At 32.7% G+C, this 22,297-nt stretch overlaps 2 protein-coding genes across 2 annotated transcripts; one reads left to right on the top strand and one right to left on the bottom strand.

The window, feature by feature from the left end:
* Positions 1 to 746: 746 nt before the first annotated feature.
* Positions 747 to 7,206, top strand: LOC107782800 (developmentally-regulated G-protein 2). Its single transcript, XM_016603738.2, has 12 exons — positions 747 to 930; positions 1,932 to 2,016; positions 2,609 to 2,676; positions 2,900 to 2,976; positions 3,476 to 3,656; positions 3,746 to 3,802; positions 4,491 to 4,565; positions 4,963 to 5,082; positions 5,186 to 5,356; positions 5,945 to 6,058; positions 6,244 to 6,414; positions 6,806 to 7,206. The coding sequence occupies exons 2-12, from the start codon at positions 1,947 to 1,949 to the stop codon at positions 6,899 to 6,901; spliced, it is 1,200 nt and encodes a 399-aa protein (XP_016459224.1). The 5' UTR covers positions 747 to 930; positions 1,932 to 1,946; the 3' UTR covers positions 6,902 to 7,206.
* A 13,292-nt stretch (positions 7,207 to 20,498) lies between these two features.
* Positions 20,499 to 22,097, bottom strand: LOC107782796 (protein BIG GRAIN 1-like A). Its single transcript, XM_016603732.2, has one exon. The coding sequence runs from the start codon at positions 21,674 to 21,676 to the stop codon at positions 20,540 to 20,542; it is 1,137 nt and encodes a 378-aa protein (XP_016459218.2). The 5' UTR covers positions 21,677 to 22,097; the 3' UTR covers positions 20,499 to 20,539.
* Positions 22,098 to 22,297: the final 200 nt, after the last annotated feature.

The raw sequence follows: 22,297 nt of genomic DNA, 5'->3' as shown, positions 1-22,297 counted from the left end.
AACACTTGTGTGCTGAAAAAAATAAGTTAACGGTGTGTGGGTCGTCGGAAGCTTGTCGTCTCTTTTATTTTCAGATAAAAATATTTTAGCAATATTACCCAGAATTGAACTAGCAAGTACTGCTGATCTCTTCTCCCACCCACGAACAAATATAAAAGAAAAACATAAAATTAATGGATCTGAACTGCCTTAATTATTTCATTAATATGAAAAAGTATGGTAGAACTTTAAATCTAGAAGTTATAGCAATATATACCCAAAACAAAAATCAAAAGGTAAAGTGATGTTATAAATTTTTGTTTGAAACAATTGTGAAATTTTACTCACTTCCTATATATCCGCTTGCAAAAGGAAAAATCTCATAAAAATAAGATGGAAGATGGAGATAAACTCGCTAGTCAAAATAAGCCAAATAAATCTATATGATTTTAAGTATTTTATTACTTCTCAAGGCGCAGAATATTAATGCTTTTATATGTTTAATTTATATAGTATAAGTTAATTTCATCAATAAAAATATTTAGTAGGTTCAAATCAACATTTTGTTGCCTTATTTTATAAAAAAAAGACTAAAAATCTATCTTAGTTATTCGTTACACCTATAGACTCATAATAAAATCTATGTATTTATGAAAAAAAAAATAATTCTAAAATCAATTCGGTTATCGTTTGTTCGAATCGATTTTTATATTTTTTTTAGAAAAAAACATTTGACACCCATTTGTACAATGTTGACTGAAATTTCCGGGTTGGATAGTGTAATTACGAAAAACATGAGTGTACAAAGTTAAAATTGAAAATCAGGGCCACAAGTATACGTATTCTTCATTCTGAACCCTCCTCCCGGGTGTACCTCATTGTTCTTCTTTTACTCCCAAAATCACGGTATTCGCCGCGAAGCAGCATTAGGTGGCCGGTTGCCGGAGTCTTGTAAGAGATGCTTAATTTCATAGAATTGTTAATTTATGCTTTGATTGCAAATCCTAATGTTCCTCTTATTCGTATTTTGCTGATTCACAAATTGAATTTAACATCACGTCGTCATATTTAACGCATAATCTCTCGTAATCTGGATTGAGCTTGGTATCTATTAGAAAAGAGATTTAATCCAGATAATTTGATTTAAAACATTAGTATGTTTAGGTTATATGATAACTCTACATTAGTAATAGATTTATGACTATCAAGTGTATTAATCGCACAGCTCATTTTGGTTGTTGTATATTGGACAATTTCTGCTTTTATTTGTAGTTTTCCTATGTATATCTAGTTGATTTGCCTCACAGTTTCATATTACTGTTGCCTATTGTTTGGTTTCGTTCATTAATTTGTGTGATATTTTTATCAACTTCATGCTCACTCTTCTATTTCGAGCATTTTCTGCTTGGTGGTTTGAAACTGGAGATGGGATTTAAAAGTTAAAACACAATAAGTCCTATATAAGTCCAACTTTGCCATGGTGGGCAGAATTACCCGATACCTATGCTGGTGGGAGGTAGCAGGTACCCGGCGGAATAGTCGAGGTGCGCACAACTGGCCTGACAGCACCATCATAAATAAAAGTCCGAACTCACGTCCTTGGGATTTTTTATCTTTTCCGATTTGTGATTTCTTTTTCTGGATCAGGTGGTTCGGGCTTTTGATTTCGGGCTCTAGATTTAGCTCTTTATAGCACAAGCAACCATTTCTCTCTGCAGACTCTGCATTAGTTCTATTTTTAACTACCTCAGGCCCCAGACATTATCAAAAAATTGAAATCTGACTTGATACCTGCGGCTCTGCTTCCTCGTTATGCTTATTGGTCTGTTGACTGCAACTTTTCTAGAAAGAGTAGTTCTTTTGTTGTGTGCACTTTTCTTGAGCATATCTTTTGTCATGGGATTGTTTGTTGGATTGAATTTTGATCTTTATTCTTCTATTGTTATGTGCAGGTAAGCTAGAGAACCATGGGGATCATAGAGAAGATCAAAGAAATTGAGGCCGAGATGGCAAAAACCCAGAAAAATAAAGCAACTGGTAACTGCCATAGTCCTATTGCTAAAGCCTTATACCTCCTAATGAGTTGTGCCATATAATATTGATGTAGAATGTTGGTTTCACTTTGAATTTAGATGTAACTTAGACAACAACTTGTTGTACCAACTAAGCCACCATTAGGCATCACCATCAGTGAATCCGTATTGCCACTCAGTCCTGTGCACATTAATCAACGTACACGCTTAGAAGGCCTCCTTAGGGTCTGTTCAATGATGATAGAACAAACATTTAAAAGGATTTTAGTCCTCCAAAGGAGACCATCTTCTTCATGGGTGCACCCGCGGGAAATTCAGAAACAAGCGTGCAAAGCAGGATGTTGACAAAATAAGAGCACTCTTTGTTGTTTAGCACATGATTATATTTGGTTGAGGTGCAACTATATGTTATGTGTTTAATCTTATATATAGAAGAAAACTATTTGTCACATTTCTCGGTGTCCCTTGGAAATTCATTTTTGTGCTCTTAATTCCTCTGTGATAGAGGATCTTGTGTGAACATCTGTCTTTTTATTGAACCTTTCCCTAAAATTGTCTTCAGAAGCTTAATAATTGACTTCAACTGTGTGATGCAGAATATCATTTGGGTCAGCTGAAGGCTAAGATAGCAAAGCTGAGGACACAATTGTTGGAGCCCCCCAAAGTATGATTTTTGGTATTTCAACTGTTAATACGGAGTGGTCAATTTTCTGTTATCTTTGATTCATCGAGTTTTCCTGATATAATTTCATGATATAGTTTCTTATCAATAATAAACAGTTATACTATAGTAAAATTCCTTTTAGCTGGCGACCACCTTTTCTCGTGCTGTTCTTTCTTCTTTTGATAAACCGAGTAATAACTTTCTGATTATGCGGGTGAAACAGGGTTCTAGTGGCGCTGGAGAAGGTTTTGAAGTTACAAAGTTTGGCCATGGACGTGTTGCACTAATAGGATTTCCAAGGTTTGCCGTTTCCCTTTTTCGTGGTTTGTGACTGGTCATGAAGGGTTTAATTCTCATCAGGAAGAACAATTTCCAAAGCATTTGATACTCTCCTAGTTCTCGATGGTTTATGTAATTGAATCATTTAATTTCTTTTGGTCACTTTTTACATTTTCTCATTTCCATCCTTGGTCCTGATATACTTAACCTCAGTAACTTTCTTTTTGATAAGTATATATTTAACGTTAGTAACTTAAGATGCTGATGCTCTTTAATGTGAGATTCAGAACGGGAGACCATATAGAAATGATGAGGATCCACCTTTTGCTTTCACTACCGAACTGTCTGCACTTAAATTGTAACTTAAAGTTATCAAAAAAGCATAAAAAGAAAGTTACCTAATACCTAAGACATATCAACTTATCCTATTTGGTAATGTGGCACACGATTTTCTTTAGCAGTCACCTTAACTGCCCACTTGCGTGGTGTCTTAACCTTCTTTACTTTTTCTTTTTGGCAGTGTTGGAAAGTCTACACTCCTTACAATGTTGACAGGAACACATTCTGAAGCTGCATCATATGAGTTCACAACACTTACTTGCATCCCTGGTATTATCCATTACAATGATACTAAAATTCAATTGCTTGATCTTCCGGGAATCATTGAAGGTGCATCTGAAGGAAAGGGGCGTGGTAGACAGGTATATTGAAGCTGGTATTAGCAATTTGGCAATGAATGTATGTTGTATGGTTGTGATTTCAACCTCTGAAAAGTAGTCATTTTGAACAGGTCATTGCTGTTTCCAAGTCTGCAGACATCGTATTGATGGTTCTTGACGCTTCAAAAGTAAGTGTTGGTCATTTGTTTCTATAATTGGGCCTATTGGGGTTTATGTTCTCCTCTTTGTGGTCATATTCTTTTGGCTAGAATTACTCCTCACCTCTGCTCAAGCTCAGGTAGTACTAAATTGAGCTCAGCTGAGCCCGGCTCGGTTCTTGTATCAGAGTCAAGCTAAGCTTGGGCTGAGTTGGCATGGAGGGAATTGTCTATCCATAGGTGATAATGTCATAGTTAGAACACAAATAACTAGAAGGAATAAAGCCAGTCCGTCCCTCAGCTGGAGAGCGTTGGTGGATGGTCCCTCTCTCTAGTTGGTCTTACCTATTAAAAAACTAACCACGTAAAATACAGTGCAAAATTATCAAACAAAAATAGTACCCCCCCCCCCCCCGAAACACCCCCCCCCCCCCCAAAAAAAAAAAATTGCACGTTTCAGTCTCCAGTCTCAATTTTAAATGGAAACAGTCACATACACATAAATTTTACCAAAACCACGAAAAGAAAATGGAACATGGTTAAAAAAAGTACATTTAGGCCCTGTTCTCATTTCCAGCAATAAAATCGAACAAATATCAAGATCTCATTAGCTGTTAAGCTAAGTTTAGAATTGTGTTATCTCTCTGTTCATGTGCCTTTTGTTAGGTGATGTTTTTTTCTTGATTCTCTTGACTCTTAATTGAATATACAACATCAGAGTGAAGGCCATCGACAAATATTAACAAGGGAGCTGGAAGCTGTGGGCCTGCGATTAAATAAGCGACCTCCTCAGGTGATCCATTATGCTTATTATCCATATTGCAGTGCTGTGCCTTAGTTTCTAATAACATATATATTCCTTTGTCTAATTTCTTCTATCTGAATTTTTTCTAAAGAGTTTCACATGTTTATGGAAGATTTTCTCAATGATTATTCACACAGCTAGCATGCCACATTATTATGGAATGATTTTATAGCAGAGTATACTTTTATAAATCTATGCTCCTTTCTGTCCTTCAGCAGTTCGCTAGAAAATGTTCTTTTCATGATATTTCTGTGTAGAAAAGACCTTTTCGTGGTCTTTAAAGTGTTAGCGTATCACCCATGCAGTCATTGGTAGTGTATTTTCAGACGGACAAGATTGAGTCTCAGGTCTTAGCTTAAATTAATAAATTGTTCAATGGTTGCAGATATACTTCAAGAAGAAAAAGACTGGTGGAATTTCTTTTAACAGCACTGTGCATCTGACACATCTGGATGAGAAGCTATGCTATCAAATTCTGCATGAATACAAGATTCACAATGCTGAGGTATTGTAGAATAACATGGTGATTTCATCATTTTCAGAACTCCTGTTTGAGTATTTGCTTCTGCTTTGTTTCCCTACATTATAGTAATTGTTCACCTTTTCAGCTGTTATTTCGTGAAGATGCTACGGTGGATGACCTAATTGATGTTATTGAGGGAAATCGTAAATACATGAAGTGCATATACGTCTACAACAAGATAGATGTTGTTGGTATTGATGATGTGGACAGATTATCTCGACAGCCGAACTCCGTTGTCATCAGTTGCAACTTGAAGGTACTAAAATTTGTTCAATTCATTTGAATGCTGGTTGAAATAAGCTATAGCTCATTTTGGTGAACCAGAAAGCTCATAGCTCTGTCTAATTTAGCTGCAAGGTGCTAGTATTATTATAATATGTTGGTTTTTGACATTTGCAAATGATATTTAGTGCTGCCAAGATCAGATAACATATTTAATTTGAGCATTTTGTGTGTGCGGCCGTCCTATTGGGCTTGTGCTGGAAGCTAAATGCAACTCATGATATTTTGTATATGAAGTCTTTCTTTTATGTGGCTCTGTAGAATTCCCTAGGCTTGGTTTGACAAGGAGTCGTCTCTCGCCTGTAGCTTATCCTTATGCAAATAATTGAACCCTCTTATTTCCAGGCTCGCAGGATCCTTTCTAGTTGGTTCTTAATTTTGATGATGGTATAGAAAAAAAGATTAACTTTGGTTTCCTTTGCCGAATTTGGACTTGAATCACTGTACAACTGCTTCTGATTTTGGAATAAGAGCAAATGATCTTTACATGCTGACATGATTTTCAGATGTCTTCCATTGCCTTGTCTGTATTGCTAATGTTGTGTTTGTTTTTCTTATACAGCTGAATCTGGACAGACTACTTGCAAAAATGTGGGATGCGATGGGTCTTGTCAGAGTTTATACAAAGCCTCAAGGCCAGCAACCAGACTTCACAGATCCCGTGGTCCTTTCTGCTGTATGTTATGTGGCACATTATGCTTGAATATTTTTTTCCGTGCCGTGCTTGGTTACTCTGAAAATTCTCATTCTGTGGTCATTGATTGTTTAGGATGCTTGTGTTAAAGATAGTAATTTGAACAGTCTCAAATTCTTTTCTTTTCTAAAATTCTGTTAATGCATCTCCATTGTTTGTGATTTTAGGATAGAGGTGGCTGTACAGTTGAAGATTTCTGCAATCACATACATCGGAGCCTTGTTAAGGATGTGAAGTATGTGTTGGTGTGGGGCATTAGTGCAAGGCACTACCCCCAGCATTGCGGCCTTGCCCATCTGCTTCAGGATGAAGATGTAGTTCAGATTGTTAAGAAAAAGGTAAAAGGATCGTGCTTTTCACATTTACTCTAGTTTTATACTTCTTCCAGCCATCATATTCAAGGATCTTTAAGTTTCAGGATCATATGATGATTTGTCATTTCGTCAGGCAACGTGTTAGCTGATAGTGTAAATTCAGTTTTGGCCTTAAAACATTCTGTCAGCTAAACCTAAACATGACAGCAAGGCATTTAGCTTTTTTCTCATCTGATTAATTAGGAGCTTGTGTCACAAATTATGAGTGGTCGTATCTACCATAGCACACATGATAGGGAAGTTAGAAAGCTAATGTACACTTTTAAGAGGTGTAGCTTGCTGCCAATGTTATTGAACTAGGCGCTCCACTCAAAGTTGATGCCTGTGATACTCAAAAGCATGTTCTGTTATGCAGGATAAGGAAGGGGAAGGTAGAGGCCGGTTCAAATCGCATTCTACTGATCCTGCTCGTATATCTGACCGTGTAAAGAAGGCTCCACTCAAGACATGATTGACCCAGATAGTGGGGCTTTTAGTTCTATGTGCTGATCTGGAAGGTGTGTATGGGCTGCACGTAGACTATTGTTTGAAGAACAAGCTATACAATAAGAATAGCTTGGGGTTTTCTCAACTTTATGGCGTGAAGCCTATTTATCAGAGGAGGGTAGACGCTTTCATTGTTGTATTCTGTATTTGATCATGTCACACTCTGCAGTGTGTATAATATCTGGGCACATTCTTTCTTCCTCCAGATAATATTCGCTGTTGCTAATAGTATGAATGTGCTATAGAAAGTTTTGGTCTCAGTTTCTAAAAGTGTCTAGGTGAGAATAAGTGGATATCTTAGCTTCATGTTATCTCTAGTCGAATCCAGTAACTGCAAGTTCTTTTCTTCTTTGGATTTGATAAACTTGGCATTCTTCTGATAAATCGGCCTTTGGTCTGAGCCACAATCACAGTTAATCTAAACCAAACTATGGATTAGCTTCAGTTGCTAGTCCAAGTGGTAGAGCAAATACATGATTGACCTTTTCTTTTATCAATCCAATATTTAAATTCCATGGCTTATTAATTTATGTTTTTTCTTATAACCGGAAGGAATGGTTTCTAAAGAAGAGAACAGTTAAAAAGAATATTCAAGAAGTAGATCCATGTTGTACCAAGTTCAGAAATTCAAGAATTATATATATTTATCTTTCTTGGCTTTGTCACAAAATATTCAAACCGTCAGTTTTTAGGGATCTTTTTGTCTCTGGGTTATTCGAAAACTGTTAGGTAGATATTGATTGTAGTACGGTGAATAAATAACATAGAGATCATTATTCAGTGAATAGTATTACGGGGAACATTATGTAGGGATATGACCATACTTTAAGATTATTTTTTACTTAAATACTTTATCCGTTTACAAATACACATATTCTTATTTTTAATTTTTATCCTGCACAATTTAAGGCGATATTTAATATTGCATATTAAATCTTCCAACCAAACATTGTATTCTCTTATGTAGGATTTGATGTTTGAGATTATTTTTCTTTAATTACTCCAACCAAACCACCGCTTATTCTCTTGTTGCTTAGTGAGTACTCTACTACTCTAGAGAATTGTTGCTTAGTTAGCCATTCAATGAAGTTTGGTAGGAGCGGAATTTTTAGGTAAAAGTGAATTCAAAAGTTGACCAGAAATTAAATGACTTTCATGTTTATGGAATTCGATTTTTGAAAGCTGTGGTGAAGAAACTGCATAATTTGGGTTAAGAAGTTTGGTGCAAGTGAAATATAATTTCAACGAATATCTGACATAAGAGTATTACTGTCCCATCAAAATCAGATCAAAGTTAGTGGGAGTCATTCATGGAACATGTCAAGTTCCCTAAATTTACAAACTTACTTATGTTACGTTACCATCAATCACTAAAAGCTGTGGGTTCGAAATTTGATATAAAGAACTCAAATAAAACAAAATCAAATTAATCATAGAGGGGAAAAGATTAAAATTATATGCATTAATAGTGTAAGTATTTTTTATTATTATGAATAAATTTTAACTAGCCTAGGTGCAGATGTAATTAAGAAATTATTAGTTTATACGGGCCCAATAATTTTAGCTCTTAATCTTGTATGTGTTAAAAATCTAAGAAATAAGTACAAATAATAGAGTTTAAACTCGATAAATTAAATGAATTTTGATAGAATTTTGAACTCGAATTCATAATATTTAAATTTTCGATTTGCTTTTGAAAATATACAAATCTAAGTCTAAGTGGCATAGCATATGGTAAGCTAGGATAGATAGGTAGGAAGGGATTAGTGGGACACTCCATTATTTTGTTTTACGGGAAACCTTATCTGATCCTCACGGAATTTCGAAGTATAATTGCTTTAATAAACTATTAAATTTTAAAGTTTGAAGAGAATTTTATTTTGATTTATAATACGAAAGAGCTTTAATTGGTAGTATGTCAAATCAAGTTAGGAATAATATAATATATAACTCTACTTTGTTAATCAAACAGACAAACTCTGCTCAAGAGCATATTAGCATTGTAAAATTTAAGTATTTTGGAGTATGGAAAGAAATGAGATAAAAAAAATTCAAAACCAATACAAGAGATAAGAATTAATCCAGATAGAGCCGCCCGCCCAAATCGCTTAAATTAAAAATAGCCGGTGGAAGTATAATATATGCATAATTTATATGTAATCTCAGTATATGATTAATAAAAGAAATACTCCATTTGTTCACTTTTACTTGTCCACTATGGACTCTTGATGACCTTGCATGCAAATAATTTTTTGATACATACAATTCAACCTGATAGCGAGATAGTAGCGTGCCTTATAATCTAAATGTCTCTTCTTATCCACTTTCGTAGCTATATCACCAATCAACGTTGTACTTTTCGGGATTTCTCAAATCATTCATCAATGGTGGACTATAATCCAATAGCCTTAAAATAATTCTTCATCTGTTGATACCAAGTTTCGAAATTACTTTTGCCATCAAACATAAAAACGGGACAATTAGGTAATAGAGTATCCATATTTTTTTTGTTGGATCTCACACAGGCTCTGACAGAATCTCACACAAACTCTGATACCAATTTGAAGGATTGAAATACCCCAAGAATAATTTAGGCACAAGCAAAAAATTAAACAAAGATTATATAGAAGAAATTTATTAAACTAGGGAGAGAACGTGGTAGGATGATTTTTCACTACTCATAAACTCTTGAATATCTCTACATCATAGTTATCTCCTTACAATAGAAAGTATGTAGTAGCACCCCTATTTATAATACTACAAATCAAATTTGACTAGACTAACAAAACCTATTCCAATATGAACTTGGTAAATAAAACCTAACTAAACATGAATTAAGTAACCTAGTAAATACCAAATCCTAGACAACTTAGGAATAATAATTAATCTTGGTTTAATTTCCAACAACTTTGCACACCCTTTAAGAAATAATAAATGAAGTATATAATTTACTATTATATCCATATCAATTGATGCATATTTTTAATGGATTTGAGAAGATGATTTGAAATGAGTAATTAATATTATGGTATAACAGGAAAAAAGAAATTGTCTTCTCTTTTCTTGATATGCTAAAAGTGACGTATAAAAGTGAAAATGTATATTTAAAATATGACAAGTAAAAATGAACGGAAAGGTAATAAATAGACTAACTATTTGTATAAAGATCCCGTCAGTCAGCTTAATAATGAATTAAATGCATCTCTCTAGTCAACTTCTTAAAATCAACGTGTGATTGTTATTGCGAAACTGTGGTTGCCTTCTCAAATAGAAACAGTAGACAATATTTAGACTGCGACTGGAGAGACTAGTAACAGTAGACAAGGAGACAATGGAAATTGCACCACAGAAGATTTGTTTGTGTAAAATTGAATTAATTTGTTTTGTCAATTATCATAGTTGCCATCATCACCTAACTGAATATAACACTTCAATATCTGCATTCAACACTGCTGAAATCCATGCATGCATTCATACGTCTTTGACTACATGATTTCCTTTCACGCCAAATTTTTGGTCACACTCCTAACATCTACTTTTGTTGAGCGGAGTCAGAATTTGAAATTTATTTATTCCTAATTTGTTAATAATTTCATAACTCGTTTTAGTTACTAGCTCACAATTAATTATTCTGTGATTAAATCAAATTCTTCCCTTTGTTAGTTTACCCACCGTAACTGACTGTCACATCCAACGAGAGCGTGAGCATCCCACTATTCTTTCTTCTCGTGGGGTGAATTCTACTAGCAAAGAAGACTCATATAAGTGGTAGTACCTAGTTGGGACTTTGTGGTATAATTCTTTGCCGAAAAAGGTCTCCGCCGACCCAACGACTTTCCGATATGATTGACAAGCAGCGCGGTGTGGAAGGGAGCTCCGGTAGGGGGACTTGAGTCTCATCAGAACCTTCCCTTTTCTTCTCTCTTCTTTTCCTCATCTCCCGGGCCTCAACCGAATTTGCTCCATTTTGCTCAATTGGGATACATATTTAATGAATTTCCTAATGCAAATAGAGAGTCTACGTAAAAGCGACTAGGGTCGTCCGACAGCATGACTGATTGTGAAGGCTTCTTGGGTTCCTCCCCCCCCCCCCCCCCCCAAAAAAAAAAAAACCCAACCCAAAGAAAACGAAAAATAGGAAAAACCAACAAGACTTTGTCATGAAAATAACGTTTCGGTAGCAATAAATTCGGTTTTGAATTTTTGATCTGGTCAGACTCGCATATTATCTATCAAAAAAAAGTTTAACTAAAAAATTTTAAAAATACCGACCAATATCAATCGGAAATATTAATTTATTTTTTTCCGTCCAGTGTCAATTATTTTTTTTTCAAAACAAAAATAATTTTTTAAATAATTATCAAGTTACCGACCGATTCCGGTCGGTATTCTTGTGCGGTGTTTGGTAATCTTCTAGTAGTGTATATTTTTGGGTGACCTGTTAGTATAAATAGTTTTTTATCCCGATAATACATATTACTTAAACTCATTTAAAAAAGAAATAAAGATAATGTAGTCAAATATTTTTTTATAATTAATGCTATTATTAAGTGATTACCAAGGGAATATGTAATATAACTCTTTATATTTCAGTGTAAAACTGAAATTTAAAATTTCAAAGGAAAAAATGTCATTCTCCTCCCTAACTCTTTCCCAAGAAAAGCCAAACAACACAAAAAGCTGCTTCCACTTCTCTTTATTCATTCATTGGGATCGCCAAACAAACGAATTTTATTCCACTTTGAAAATTTTCTACTGTTTCACTTTCTCTTTATTCCTCTTCTTCCTCTTCTCTTTAACTTTAACCAAAGCTGCAATTTGCCTTGTGTCTCTTCTTCTTTCTATCCTAAAAAATATCTACTCACTATATATATATATTATATGGAGCTCTTTATTTGCTTTTCTTTCTTTTACTGTAATCAACTTTTTCCCGGCCCAAGCCCAGGCCCATCTTACCACCTGTCCTCACTGCACACACGTGTGACTCGTACACGTTAAATTGTCCACTTTACCACTTTAAGTGAATTTCTCACATTAATTTAGGATAAAATTATATATTTTTGTAATTTTTTGTTTTCGTTTAAAATTTTATATCGGGATCGGTTTTTATGATCCATTATAGTAAAAGCCCGTTTGGACATAAAATTTGATGAAAGTTTTTTCCAAAAGAATTTTATTTTTTTTCGAAATCAGCGTTTGTTCATAAAATTTCTAATTTTCTCTTAAAATATATTTTAAAAATTTTCGAAAATTTAAAAAACTCCAAAAAGCTGTTTTTCAAAATCTTCACTCAAATCACTCACAAAAATTCAAAAACAATCCAAACTGAAATTTATGTCCAAACACAACTCTAAATTTCAAATATTATTTTCACCAAAAAATTTTTTTACCATTTTTTCGAATTTTACAATTCTTATATCCAAATGCCTACTAAATATTTTTTTTGTTTTGTAAGTCTCTTCCCATAATATCAATTACTGTAAAATATAACATAAGATATCAATAATAATAATAATATATTATAGAAAATTAATCTTTTTGATTTAAAAAAGAAGATGGGACCCACGTACGCACCAGTGACAGTAAATAAGGAGGGAACGCACGTGTGCATGCGCGACAAAAGGCTCTGTAAATGCAGGCCAGCCCATCACGTGCACCCAAAAGTCATTTCCCAAATATTTTTTTGTTTCAATTGAGATTTGCCAGATCAACTGTGGGACAAAAACCCCTCCCCGTGGGCCCACCTTATCCTTCTCACAATATTTCTTCAGAAAATTACGCTACAAATAAAACATTTATACTCTATTTATTATCCGTTAGTTATACGTTCAGTAAATTTATCATTCGTAACTATATTTGAATTTTATATCAAACTCATAAATTAAAAAAATAATTATTTTGAACTGAAACAAAAAAGCAATAAACTCTCGTAGCTTAGTTGGTTGGAACGCCCGCTTAGTCAGCGGAAGTCTTGAGTTTGACTCTCAAAAAATTATTTTCTTGTGTTTTCGTATTTCGCCTTAGTTGTATTTATTGCGCGAACAAATACAGTTGATACATATTGTATTCTTTGTATACACCCCTATATACAATTGATACTTGTATTTCACCTTAGTTATAATTGATACATTTTGTATTCGTTGCACGAACGAATACATGCAGTTGACACATGTTGTATTCGTTGCGCATTTGAATACAACTGATACAAATTAGTAACAATTGAATAGTAGCTATGAATGGTAATTAAGAAAATTATAGTTATTAGACTCTAAACTATAGTGATTTATGAAAATTCCTCATATTTATTCTCACTTCACAAATATATATTCTTGGCCCTCCTTGTATATGTATGTTATTTATCATTAATATACTTATTTTTTACTCCCTAATTTATGTACTACTTTTTGCCTTTCGATATTCAAATATATTAATTTTAATCGTGTAGACATAGAATCTTTAAGTTTTTTGAAATAAAATTTACATATTTGAAAACTACATAAAATTACTATAAGTCACAATTAAGATATTTAAAAGATGTATGAAAAATTTTCCGTAAAAAAAATCCGTTTAACTATCGAATTTCGAACACCATCACATAAATTGGGATGGAAAAAATACTTTTTTTTAGCGAATACAATTAATTTTAACTGACCGAACAATTATGTATTTTATCTTTTTTTTCATTATATTATTCTTTCTTTCCTTTTTTCCGATCTTTCTGTAGGCATTGGTTAGAGGTACCAAAATTAACTCACCGTCTAAGTCTAAATACTTTAGATTTTACAATCCATTAGTTGATTTGATGTAACGGGTTGAAATAAAAATGATTCATTAAAATATTGGATAAAAAATGGGTCTACATAGAGGAATCAAATGGAGAGAAATGAAGGCCAACTCAGAGATATATACGAAATCAAATTGGGACATCGGGGATTAAGTAAATTTGAGAAAACTTAAACTAATAATTTATAATAAGTACCTTAACTTAAGAGAGAGATCGTGTCATCTTGAACGGGTTGAATTTTGACCCGATATTTGACCTATTTTTATTAAATTCATCTTATCTTGATCGATCCAAACAAATTTCGGACAAGTTGGACATGACTTATTTAATAATTTGACTCATTTTAACCTAACTAACCACCTATTTGCCACCTCCATTGTTGGTTGAAGAAGGAGAGAGCAGATAGGAAAGTCGGGAGGTAGGGGAGGCGTTGAAACTCGTTTATATTATCTATATATATGTTTATTATATTGAATATTTATAAAAACTGCAAATTTAATTTATTGATTAATTTTCTTTTCAAGTATAATAATATCAACCCTTTTTAGGGAAGTTGATCAATTTATTTTGGTGCAATTAGCAGTTTCGTTTCTACAAGGAGATGCAAATTCTCTTGTTTGCGTCAAGTCCTATTTGAAAATTTAAAAGCCAGATTACTACTATATATTATCAGAAAATTTACTCCGTATATACGTACTCTACATGACTTTTGCCTTTACGTGTCATCATATATACTTGTATAGTACTATTAACCAAGAAATTTGTGAACCAAGATTGTTAGGATTTCAGTTATCAGGTTTACTTTCAGATAAAATCAACCAATTAAAATACATACAAATGACAAACTCATCTAGCGTTTTACAAATGTTATTTAAACACATAAAAACTTTAAGCTGCGCATATTCATCCATATATCGTTAGGTGAGATAAAAATCATTTCAGCCTTTTTGATTTAATCAAAATAAATTTAGATATTTTATCGTCGGGCATATTAATTGTGGTTAATACGTGAAAGAGTGCTAATTAAACAGTCGAAAATGCAGCCCTAGCCTCCACGACAAGGCAGTGCCATACCAGAAAATAGACTTAATTAGCAGAGATAATGGGAGGATTTTAATTTTATGAATTCTAGATATTTGAACAATCACTTCAAATACTAACAACAGAGTAATTCTAAATTTAAAGTGTACATATATTACTAAATTTCTTACACAAATAAATTGCTCGAGCAAAAATTATTGAGTTCCGTCGAACACGTATTATTTAAAAATACGAGAAAAGAGTACAAGGAGCCAGGAGGAGAATGGAAAAATATTTATAAACTAGCAGACGTTAACAAGTTAAGATTCAAAAAGCCCTTGAGGAAACACTGCCTTACAAAAGAATCATTTTTGTCTAAGTAGGTACCTTCTCAATGACCCTTCTTGCACCCTTCTTATATAGCAACTCTTTTATGAAGAAGCCATTGATTCTAGGGCGGAGCTAGAAGCCCGGCTACGGATTCAACTTAATTCAGTAGCTTTTATTCAAACAATGTATTTCTGTTAAAAATTTATTAAACATATACAAAATATTAAATTTAGAACTCAGTTATTAATATTTAAAGTAGTCGTTTTAAGAACAAGAATACATAAGCTTGAAATCTTGGCCCCATTTTTAATTGATTTTTCATTTTCAAAGTCTACTAGTAATAACTACTCCATAACGAGTATATTTCTAAGTTTTATGTGTCATTCTTTGAGGTACTTGAATCAATTGGTCCTACACTTGATCAATTTAGTAACAGCAGCCACAAATATAACGATTTCATTTACAAGCTAAGGCAAAATACTGTAGGTGCCAGTGACATGTGCATGGTTGGTATGTAACAAGCCCAGCCGAGCTTTGCCCAACATAATGAAAAGAAATTCTATATATTATACATTATCAAAGAAGAAGCTAGTTGGATCCCAAAAGATATATACACAAAAACAGTCTGATTGTAACCACTCAGTTTGAATTAGAAACAGGTCATTTAATTGCTGATGGGGGCTGCGTATTCCAGCCTTATGTGGCTAGCTTGCTTCTTATTAATTTGAATGAATATATATATAGAGAAAGAGAAAGTTCGATACACTAGGAAGGTAAAAAAAAACTTTAAATTATCGGGTCTGATTTAGGTTTTGTACACCAAAAATATAAGAATTATTTGTACTCTTAGTATAGTTTACCCCGATAACATATGATCAACTACCATTTTTACCTGGTCACTAACTATACTTTTATAGAGATTTATTTATAATTATCTTATAAGTTCCTGATTGCGTGAATAATTTTTACACAGTTAGTACATATAATCAATTTTATTAGGTCATTTAAAAGATAACTATTGTTAAGCATCTATAATAACTGGGAATAGTAACCTTAAAAGCAAATAACCTATTACAATATGAAACATAAATATTTTTTTTTTGTAATAACCAGTTATAGAAAATATTATTAGTACCATATCATAAGACTGCAACAGTATTTTCCAGTTGAGGTTTTGATAAATGCATATGCTGCATAAAGAGTAATACTGATTAACAAGAACAAAGTACTCCAGTAATTAAGTGCGTCAAACTTTATGTTATGGAGAAGATTAGCTTGATGATTAGTTATAGGTTTGAAACTTAAAAAATAGTCAACGCAGGGTGGTCTCAAGTCTAGGCTCCTATTAATTTCATCTCATGATTGAAGTTAAGTAGTTAACTACTTCCCCACCTCACCAACCATATATATAAAGCAAGTTTATCATCTTATCGCGATGGCCATTAACTATATACTAGGCTTTACGAATTAAATTGCTAACTAAACGATGAATCCAAACTAAGTAGAATTTCAGCTAATGTTGTTTTAGCAACTTTTGACTTTAGTAGGGAATTTCCTTTTCCTCTCATGATTATAATGTTGGTTCCCCACTAAAATTCCTCGGTTAATGAATAACTCAATACATCACTTAACAACAAACTGAAAAAAATAAAACAAAATTATGTTTAGTATCTGGATTAAAATTTAATAGTACTATCCTGACAGAGTAAAAGATTTATACTATCAGGCCTTTGAACAATATATACAAAATTTAAGTATATGATATTGTACACAATCCTTGTCGTAAACTCTTAGTTTTTAAATGTAACGTGAAATGTGAGCCTTGTGAGCAATATTAAAATTGTCTTCGTGTAACCTATAAGTCACGGGTTCGAGTCGTGAAAGCATCCATTAATACTTGTATTATGATAGACTGTCTGCATTACACCTCTTGAGGTACGGTCTTTTCCCGCATCTTGCATAAACACGTGATACTTTATGCATCGGCGATTGTACTGCCATTTTTTATGTGTAATGGGACTAGGGAACTCACATGCAACAGGCCTACATCTTTATAGGCGTGCATGACCAATTACAAAAGTGTCGTGTACGTATTGAATTTATATGAAAAAGTGTTATAGAGTATTACTAATTTTTAACATCTTTGCTTTAAGTTTTAGCATCAATACTAGCTAGGGCTTAAATGAGCCATTAGCTAATGAGTATTCTCTTTTAGATTTATTGTTGTGAGCCTAATTTTAAATTATTTTTAATATTATACACGGTACGTTAAGAACTAGCTCCATCCAACTTTGGTTGTGAACTAACAGAAATGGGTCATAATTAAGAAAAAATTTATTTCTCGTGCATAGGCAATTCAAAGCCTATAACAACTTTAGAACATAGGAGTAGGATATAGGCTTTTCTTTTCCTATAGTTCAAGCTTTGTTCACTTTAAGATTATATTATTATAGTAATGTGTAAGTTAAGCATAAAATACTATAGCTTAATTAGCATATCAAACTGTTATGATTTTGTGGTCCTCTCTAATCTCCCGTTTCATTTTTAACTTCCATTGTAGGGTATATCTGAGCATTCCTTTTCTTTAGATTTCACATATCTTTTGCAGTAATCACAACATAATTCTTATATTTACTTACTTTAATTGACCTTTTGATCGTGGTCATCACGTGTATTAAGTTTCTTAATTTTCTATTTACATATTTTCGCTGTATCTTAACGAATTTCAAGTTGTCATGCTCAGTACGTACCACAGCTCATAAGGCATACTTTTAGCTGTAGAAATTGTACATTTGGTCGTAAAGGAGAAATAAATAAATTAAAGAACCAGTACGCGGAAACCAATAAATGAACTAAACCTAAAACAAATTAGTAAAAGCATGAAAAGAAAATTTTTATTTTGTAAATTAGCAGTGGATTTATATATGAATGTGCCATCGTTGAAAATTATTGTTGTATTATATATAATACTTAATTTCATTCCATCTTAATTATCGTTTTAGCCAAACAAACTTGATTTATCCTTGCATTAGGGTAGGATGTCTACGTGGGCGTTTGGACATAAGAATTGTAAAATTCTAAAAAAAGTGGGAAAAAAATTTCAAGTGAAAATGGTATTTGAAAATTAGAGTTGTGATGGGACATGAATATAATTTTATGTTGTTTTTGAATTTTTGCGAGTGATCTGAGTGAAAATTTTAAAAAACAGTTTTTTAGAGTTTTTAAAATTTTCTAAAAATTTCAAAATTCATCGTCAAACATTGATTTAAAAAAAATTAAAATAAAAAAAAAAAATTCTTATGCTCAAACGGGCTCTACATAATACTCTTTAGGTGCGACTTTTCTGTGAATGCTATGTGAATATGAAATATTTTGTGTACCCTACTTTTTTTTTTAATAAATGATTTAAATGACATTTCAAATGAACGGAAGGTGGTAAAATTAGACTTTGTTTTTTAGCAACCTAGGATTCCAAAATGAGGGACCTAAACCTATTATTAATGAGCAAAAAATGACCCCCTTTTTCTTCTTCTATATCTGTGGACAGCCACGCACTAATAATAAGTTCTATACCATAAAATTCATATAATTTCTTGAGCCACTGGAGGTCATCATATCATTCTGGTTCCAGTAGGAACAGAATTCTATATTGTTGGCATATTGGGGTGAGAAGAAAAACAGTTCCAAAGGTAGTACTAATTAACTTTTCTTGTAAGTGCATATGCCCTTTGAAAATGAAGACCCCTTTCTTTGACCTTTGTGTACATAACAGAGAAGTACTGTCAGTAGTTATTAAATTTTTTGGAATAACAAACCTAAGCTACTATCCATTATTTCTAAGTTTATGAATTTGATATTTTAATCTTTTTAAGTTATTTAATTTTAAATTAATAATAATAAAGTAAATATATGATTCGAACCAAATTTATTGAGTTCGGTCGAATCCGCTCTCAGCACTCCAACTTCGTCCCTATAGGTGATAGTAGTAAGCAAGTATATATAAATAACCGATAAGAATTGTGATACAGTGATAAGTATTCTTTGATTCTTAATTAAAAGTTTGGGGGTTCTATTCTCGAGTACGGAATCACATATGCTAAAAATCGCTTTACTCTAATATAAAATATTTTGATGCGAATATAAATTTAATCGAAACTTAATACAAATATCGAAGTAAAAATGGGTAAAGGATGACTAGCTCCCCGCCCAACAAAAATCTGACCTTAGATTTTTTGTCCTAATCTTTTGGAGACCATGGACAATCCCTATCTTTTTCTTCCTCCAATCATCATTTTCGTCATCCCATTTTACTCTACTTTATTAATTATCGTTGTAATATATTTGTTGATTTTAAAATTGCTATACACCTCTTAAGAAAGGCATTAAAAAACTTTCATTGTGACAAAATTTGTCTAAACTATCTTTTATGTAATTCTCAACTTTTAACTTAATTAGCATTTAGAGCATCTGAAATTAAAGTTGAAAAAAGTATTCTTGCTTTTTAAAACATCAGATATTTTAAAATAAAATTAATTTTTCAAAAGGCCAAATAATGAACCATAGGTAGTAGGAGCAATAACCAAAAATTCAGCATTTTGACTATGCATAATTATTTCAATAATTGAAATTTGGAAAAGAAATTGTTATGACTGCATGTAGTAGTAGAAATTTGGAAATAATAAATGCATCAAATTGTAGAAGTGGCATTTACTAGCAGTGAATATAGTTGATAAAGAAGCTATAGTAGGAGTAGCTTTTTGACTTCATAATTCAAAGAGAATATTTATGCTAGCGCCATCTTGAAGCAAAAAAGGACCCACAAAAAAACAAGAAAAAAGCCAATGTAATTGGAAAAAAAAGAAGCCTAAACTCTCTCTTTTATGAGTGAAGAGGATCTGCCTTTGCTTGAATTGCTTTTACCTCTTCTTCTCCTCGTGTGAACATGATCTCTCAAGAATCCTTTTTTTTTTTCTTTTTAGATTTAATTAATATACACTGATATTATAACAAATTATTGCTTTATTTTGAAGTAACCAGTCGACTTATTATGGACATTTATATGTAATAACTTGAATTTATCTTACAATTAGCGTGATACTACTAGACACAACTTGACTTGATTTTAGATGTTCATGACTAGATAAAATGCTTAATTTATGTGCCTAATTAGAAAATCCGGACAAGTTTAAGGGACCGAATATGTATTTAGCCTTATTTTGTTTCATGGCCATTATCATCTACACAAGCAATAAAGCAAAATTGGTAAACAAGTGTGAACAAGTATAGGAACAAAATAAAAATAGATAGGGAAATATTCCTAGAAGAAAGGTAGATAATAAAATTAAATTGGAAGAGAAATTTCATTTCATTTCTCGTAAAATAAACTCCCGTTCAAACCAATACATAAATTACATTAGTAACAATAATACACTACTAACAAATTTATTTATTTTTAAATTTATTGAGGAATTACAAAATCAAACCATTAGCAATGGCTCGATTAGTACCAAGATTAGTAGTTTCATAAACCGGTAATTCTTCACTATACCTATCTATTCCAATAGAAGAAAGATTATCAAGCTCAAATAAATCAGAACTAGCACAACTTGCCACGTCATCATCTTCGTAATCTTCATCTTCAAAAACTTCCATTTGCTTGATTTCTGAATTTTTCCTCATATCAAATTCCCTCTCCACTTTCTTCTGATAATTTTTCAACAATTCCTTAGCTGCTTCCTCCACTCTTCGATTTTTCTCCATTGCATGAAATTTCATTTCTTCATTTATAGTTTTCCTAATGTTTTTCACACTTTCCAAATTGGGCTGACAACCTTCATCTACAAATCTAACTGATCTTTTAACTCCACTATTGCTAGATTTTGGAGTATTTTTACTTAAACATGATCTTGAAAATGAAGAAGCTGAAGAACAAGTTGATGTATTAGCTGAACTAGAAGAAACTTTAGGTTTCTTTGTATTTCCCGTAGTGAAAATGGAGTTCAAAAAACTAGCTAAACGACCCCCAGGAGAAATTGGCTGTTTAACTTTCTTTAAATCTCCGTAAATCTTCAAAGCTTTTGACTTTGTTTTAACAAACCCACCTTCATTTTTCATTTTTGGAACAAAATCTCTTTCCAAATTGAGATTTTTAGAAGATTGGGTAGTTGAAATGGAAGTTCGAATAGGTTTAGGTCTATTTAGACCATAACAAGAAGAACCAGAGGAATATTTCACTCCATTATTATAAACAGATTCAGCTTCTGAATTAGAAGAAAAAACTCCCCCACAACTTGAATCTGAAGAACTCGAACTTGAGTTCATCAAATTCCTTGATTTTCTCTCAAAATCTGCTGCTGATTTTCTTCGAACGGCAACTTTTTCACTGACTTTATGCTCCATCCATTTCTCAATCATACAAACCTTTTGGAAATTTTCCATGTTGTTGTTGTTGCTCTGCTTCTTGCGCATTGTTTCTTTGTATAGTACAAATTGTTCCTCTTCTCCTTGATCAATTGAACGGTAAATTGCATCAAGTAGCGTAGAAGAAAATGAAGGATTTGAAGTATGTGAAATATCCCTCTCTCTTTGGTAGTTATATCTATCCATTCCTATTTTTATAGAGGTAAAACAGAGCAGAAAAAACAGGGGTAAAAACAGAGCAGAGGGGGGATATTAAGGAGTGGGGTGAAAAATGATGAAAGGAATGTCTTTATTGTCTGTTTTGGGAGAGTCAAAAGCTGATGGAAAACAGAGAGTTCAATGGAGATAAGGGGCACGAAAAATCATGACAGAATGCTCAGAATCCATGCTATTTGATGATTAAAACACATGTTTAACAGTACAGAGAAATGAGTGTAAGGGAAAATGGGAAGGGGAAAAAAGGAGACAAGAGTTATCTAAATGGAGTTGAGTTTGATGATGTTTTCACAGTAAGAGAGAGCAGAGCATAATGAGGATGACACGCCTGAGGAAGAGAGAGAGATAATAAGAGAGAAAAAAAAGAGAAGAGAGAACTGTTTGTGTTTTATTCTCTTCTTTTCTGTTCCACTTTGGGCTATATATGATCTCAACTTGGAAGTAGGGGGTTGGGGGTAGGGTGAGGGGGATGTGGAGGGGCCTGGCATAGGGCGAGTTTAAAGTTCCATACAATAGTAATATTTAATTTTATAGTTAAATATTTAATATTTTCTTCATTTTAATTTATGTGTATTAGTTTGATGCAGGGGA

The sequence above is a fragment of the Nicotiana tabacum genome, chromosome 4 (genome assembly GCF_000715075.1).
Source record: "Nicotiana tabacum cultivar K326 chromosome 4, ASM71507v2, whole genome shotgun sequence".
Classification (NCBI taxonomy): Eukaryota; Viridiplantae; Streptophyta; class Magnoliopsida; order Solanales; family Solanaceae; genus Nicotiana; species Nicotiana tabacum.
Note: the sequence above shows the minus strand (reverse complement) of the source record. Positions and strands in the feature narration are given on the sequence as shown.

What these genes read in the sequence shown, in the direction of transcription:
- LOC107782800 (XM_016603738.2), top strand. Translation starts at nt 1,947, where the DNA reads ATGGGGATCATAGAGAAGATCAAAGAAATTGAGGCCGAGATGGCAAAA. An exon ending in AATTGTTGGAGCCCCCCAAA is followed by an intron (nt 2,677 to 2,899) that starts GTATGATTTTTG and finishes CGGGTGAAACAG; the next exon opens with GGTTCTAGTGGCGCTGGAGA. An exon ending in GCACTAATAGGATTTCCAAG is followed by an intron (nt 2,977 to 3,475) that starts GTTTGCCGTTTC and finishes TCTTTTTGGCAG; the next exon opens with TGTTGGAAAGTCTACACTCC.
- LOC107782796 (XM_016603732.2), bottom strand. Translation starts at nt 21,676, where the DNA reads ATGGATAGATATAACTACCAAAGAGAGAGGGATATTTCACATACTTCA.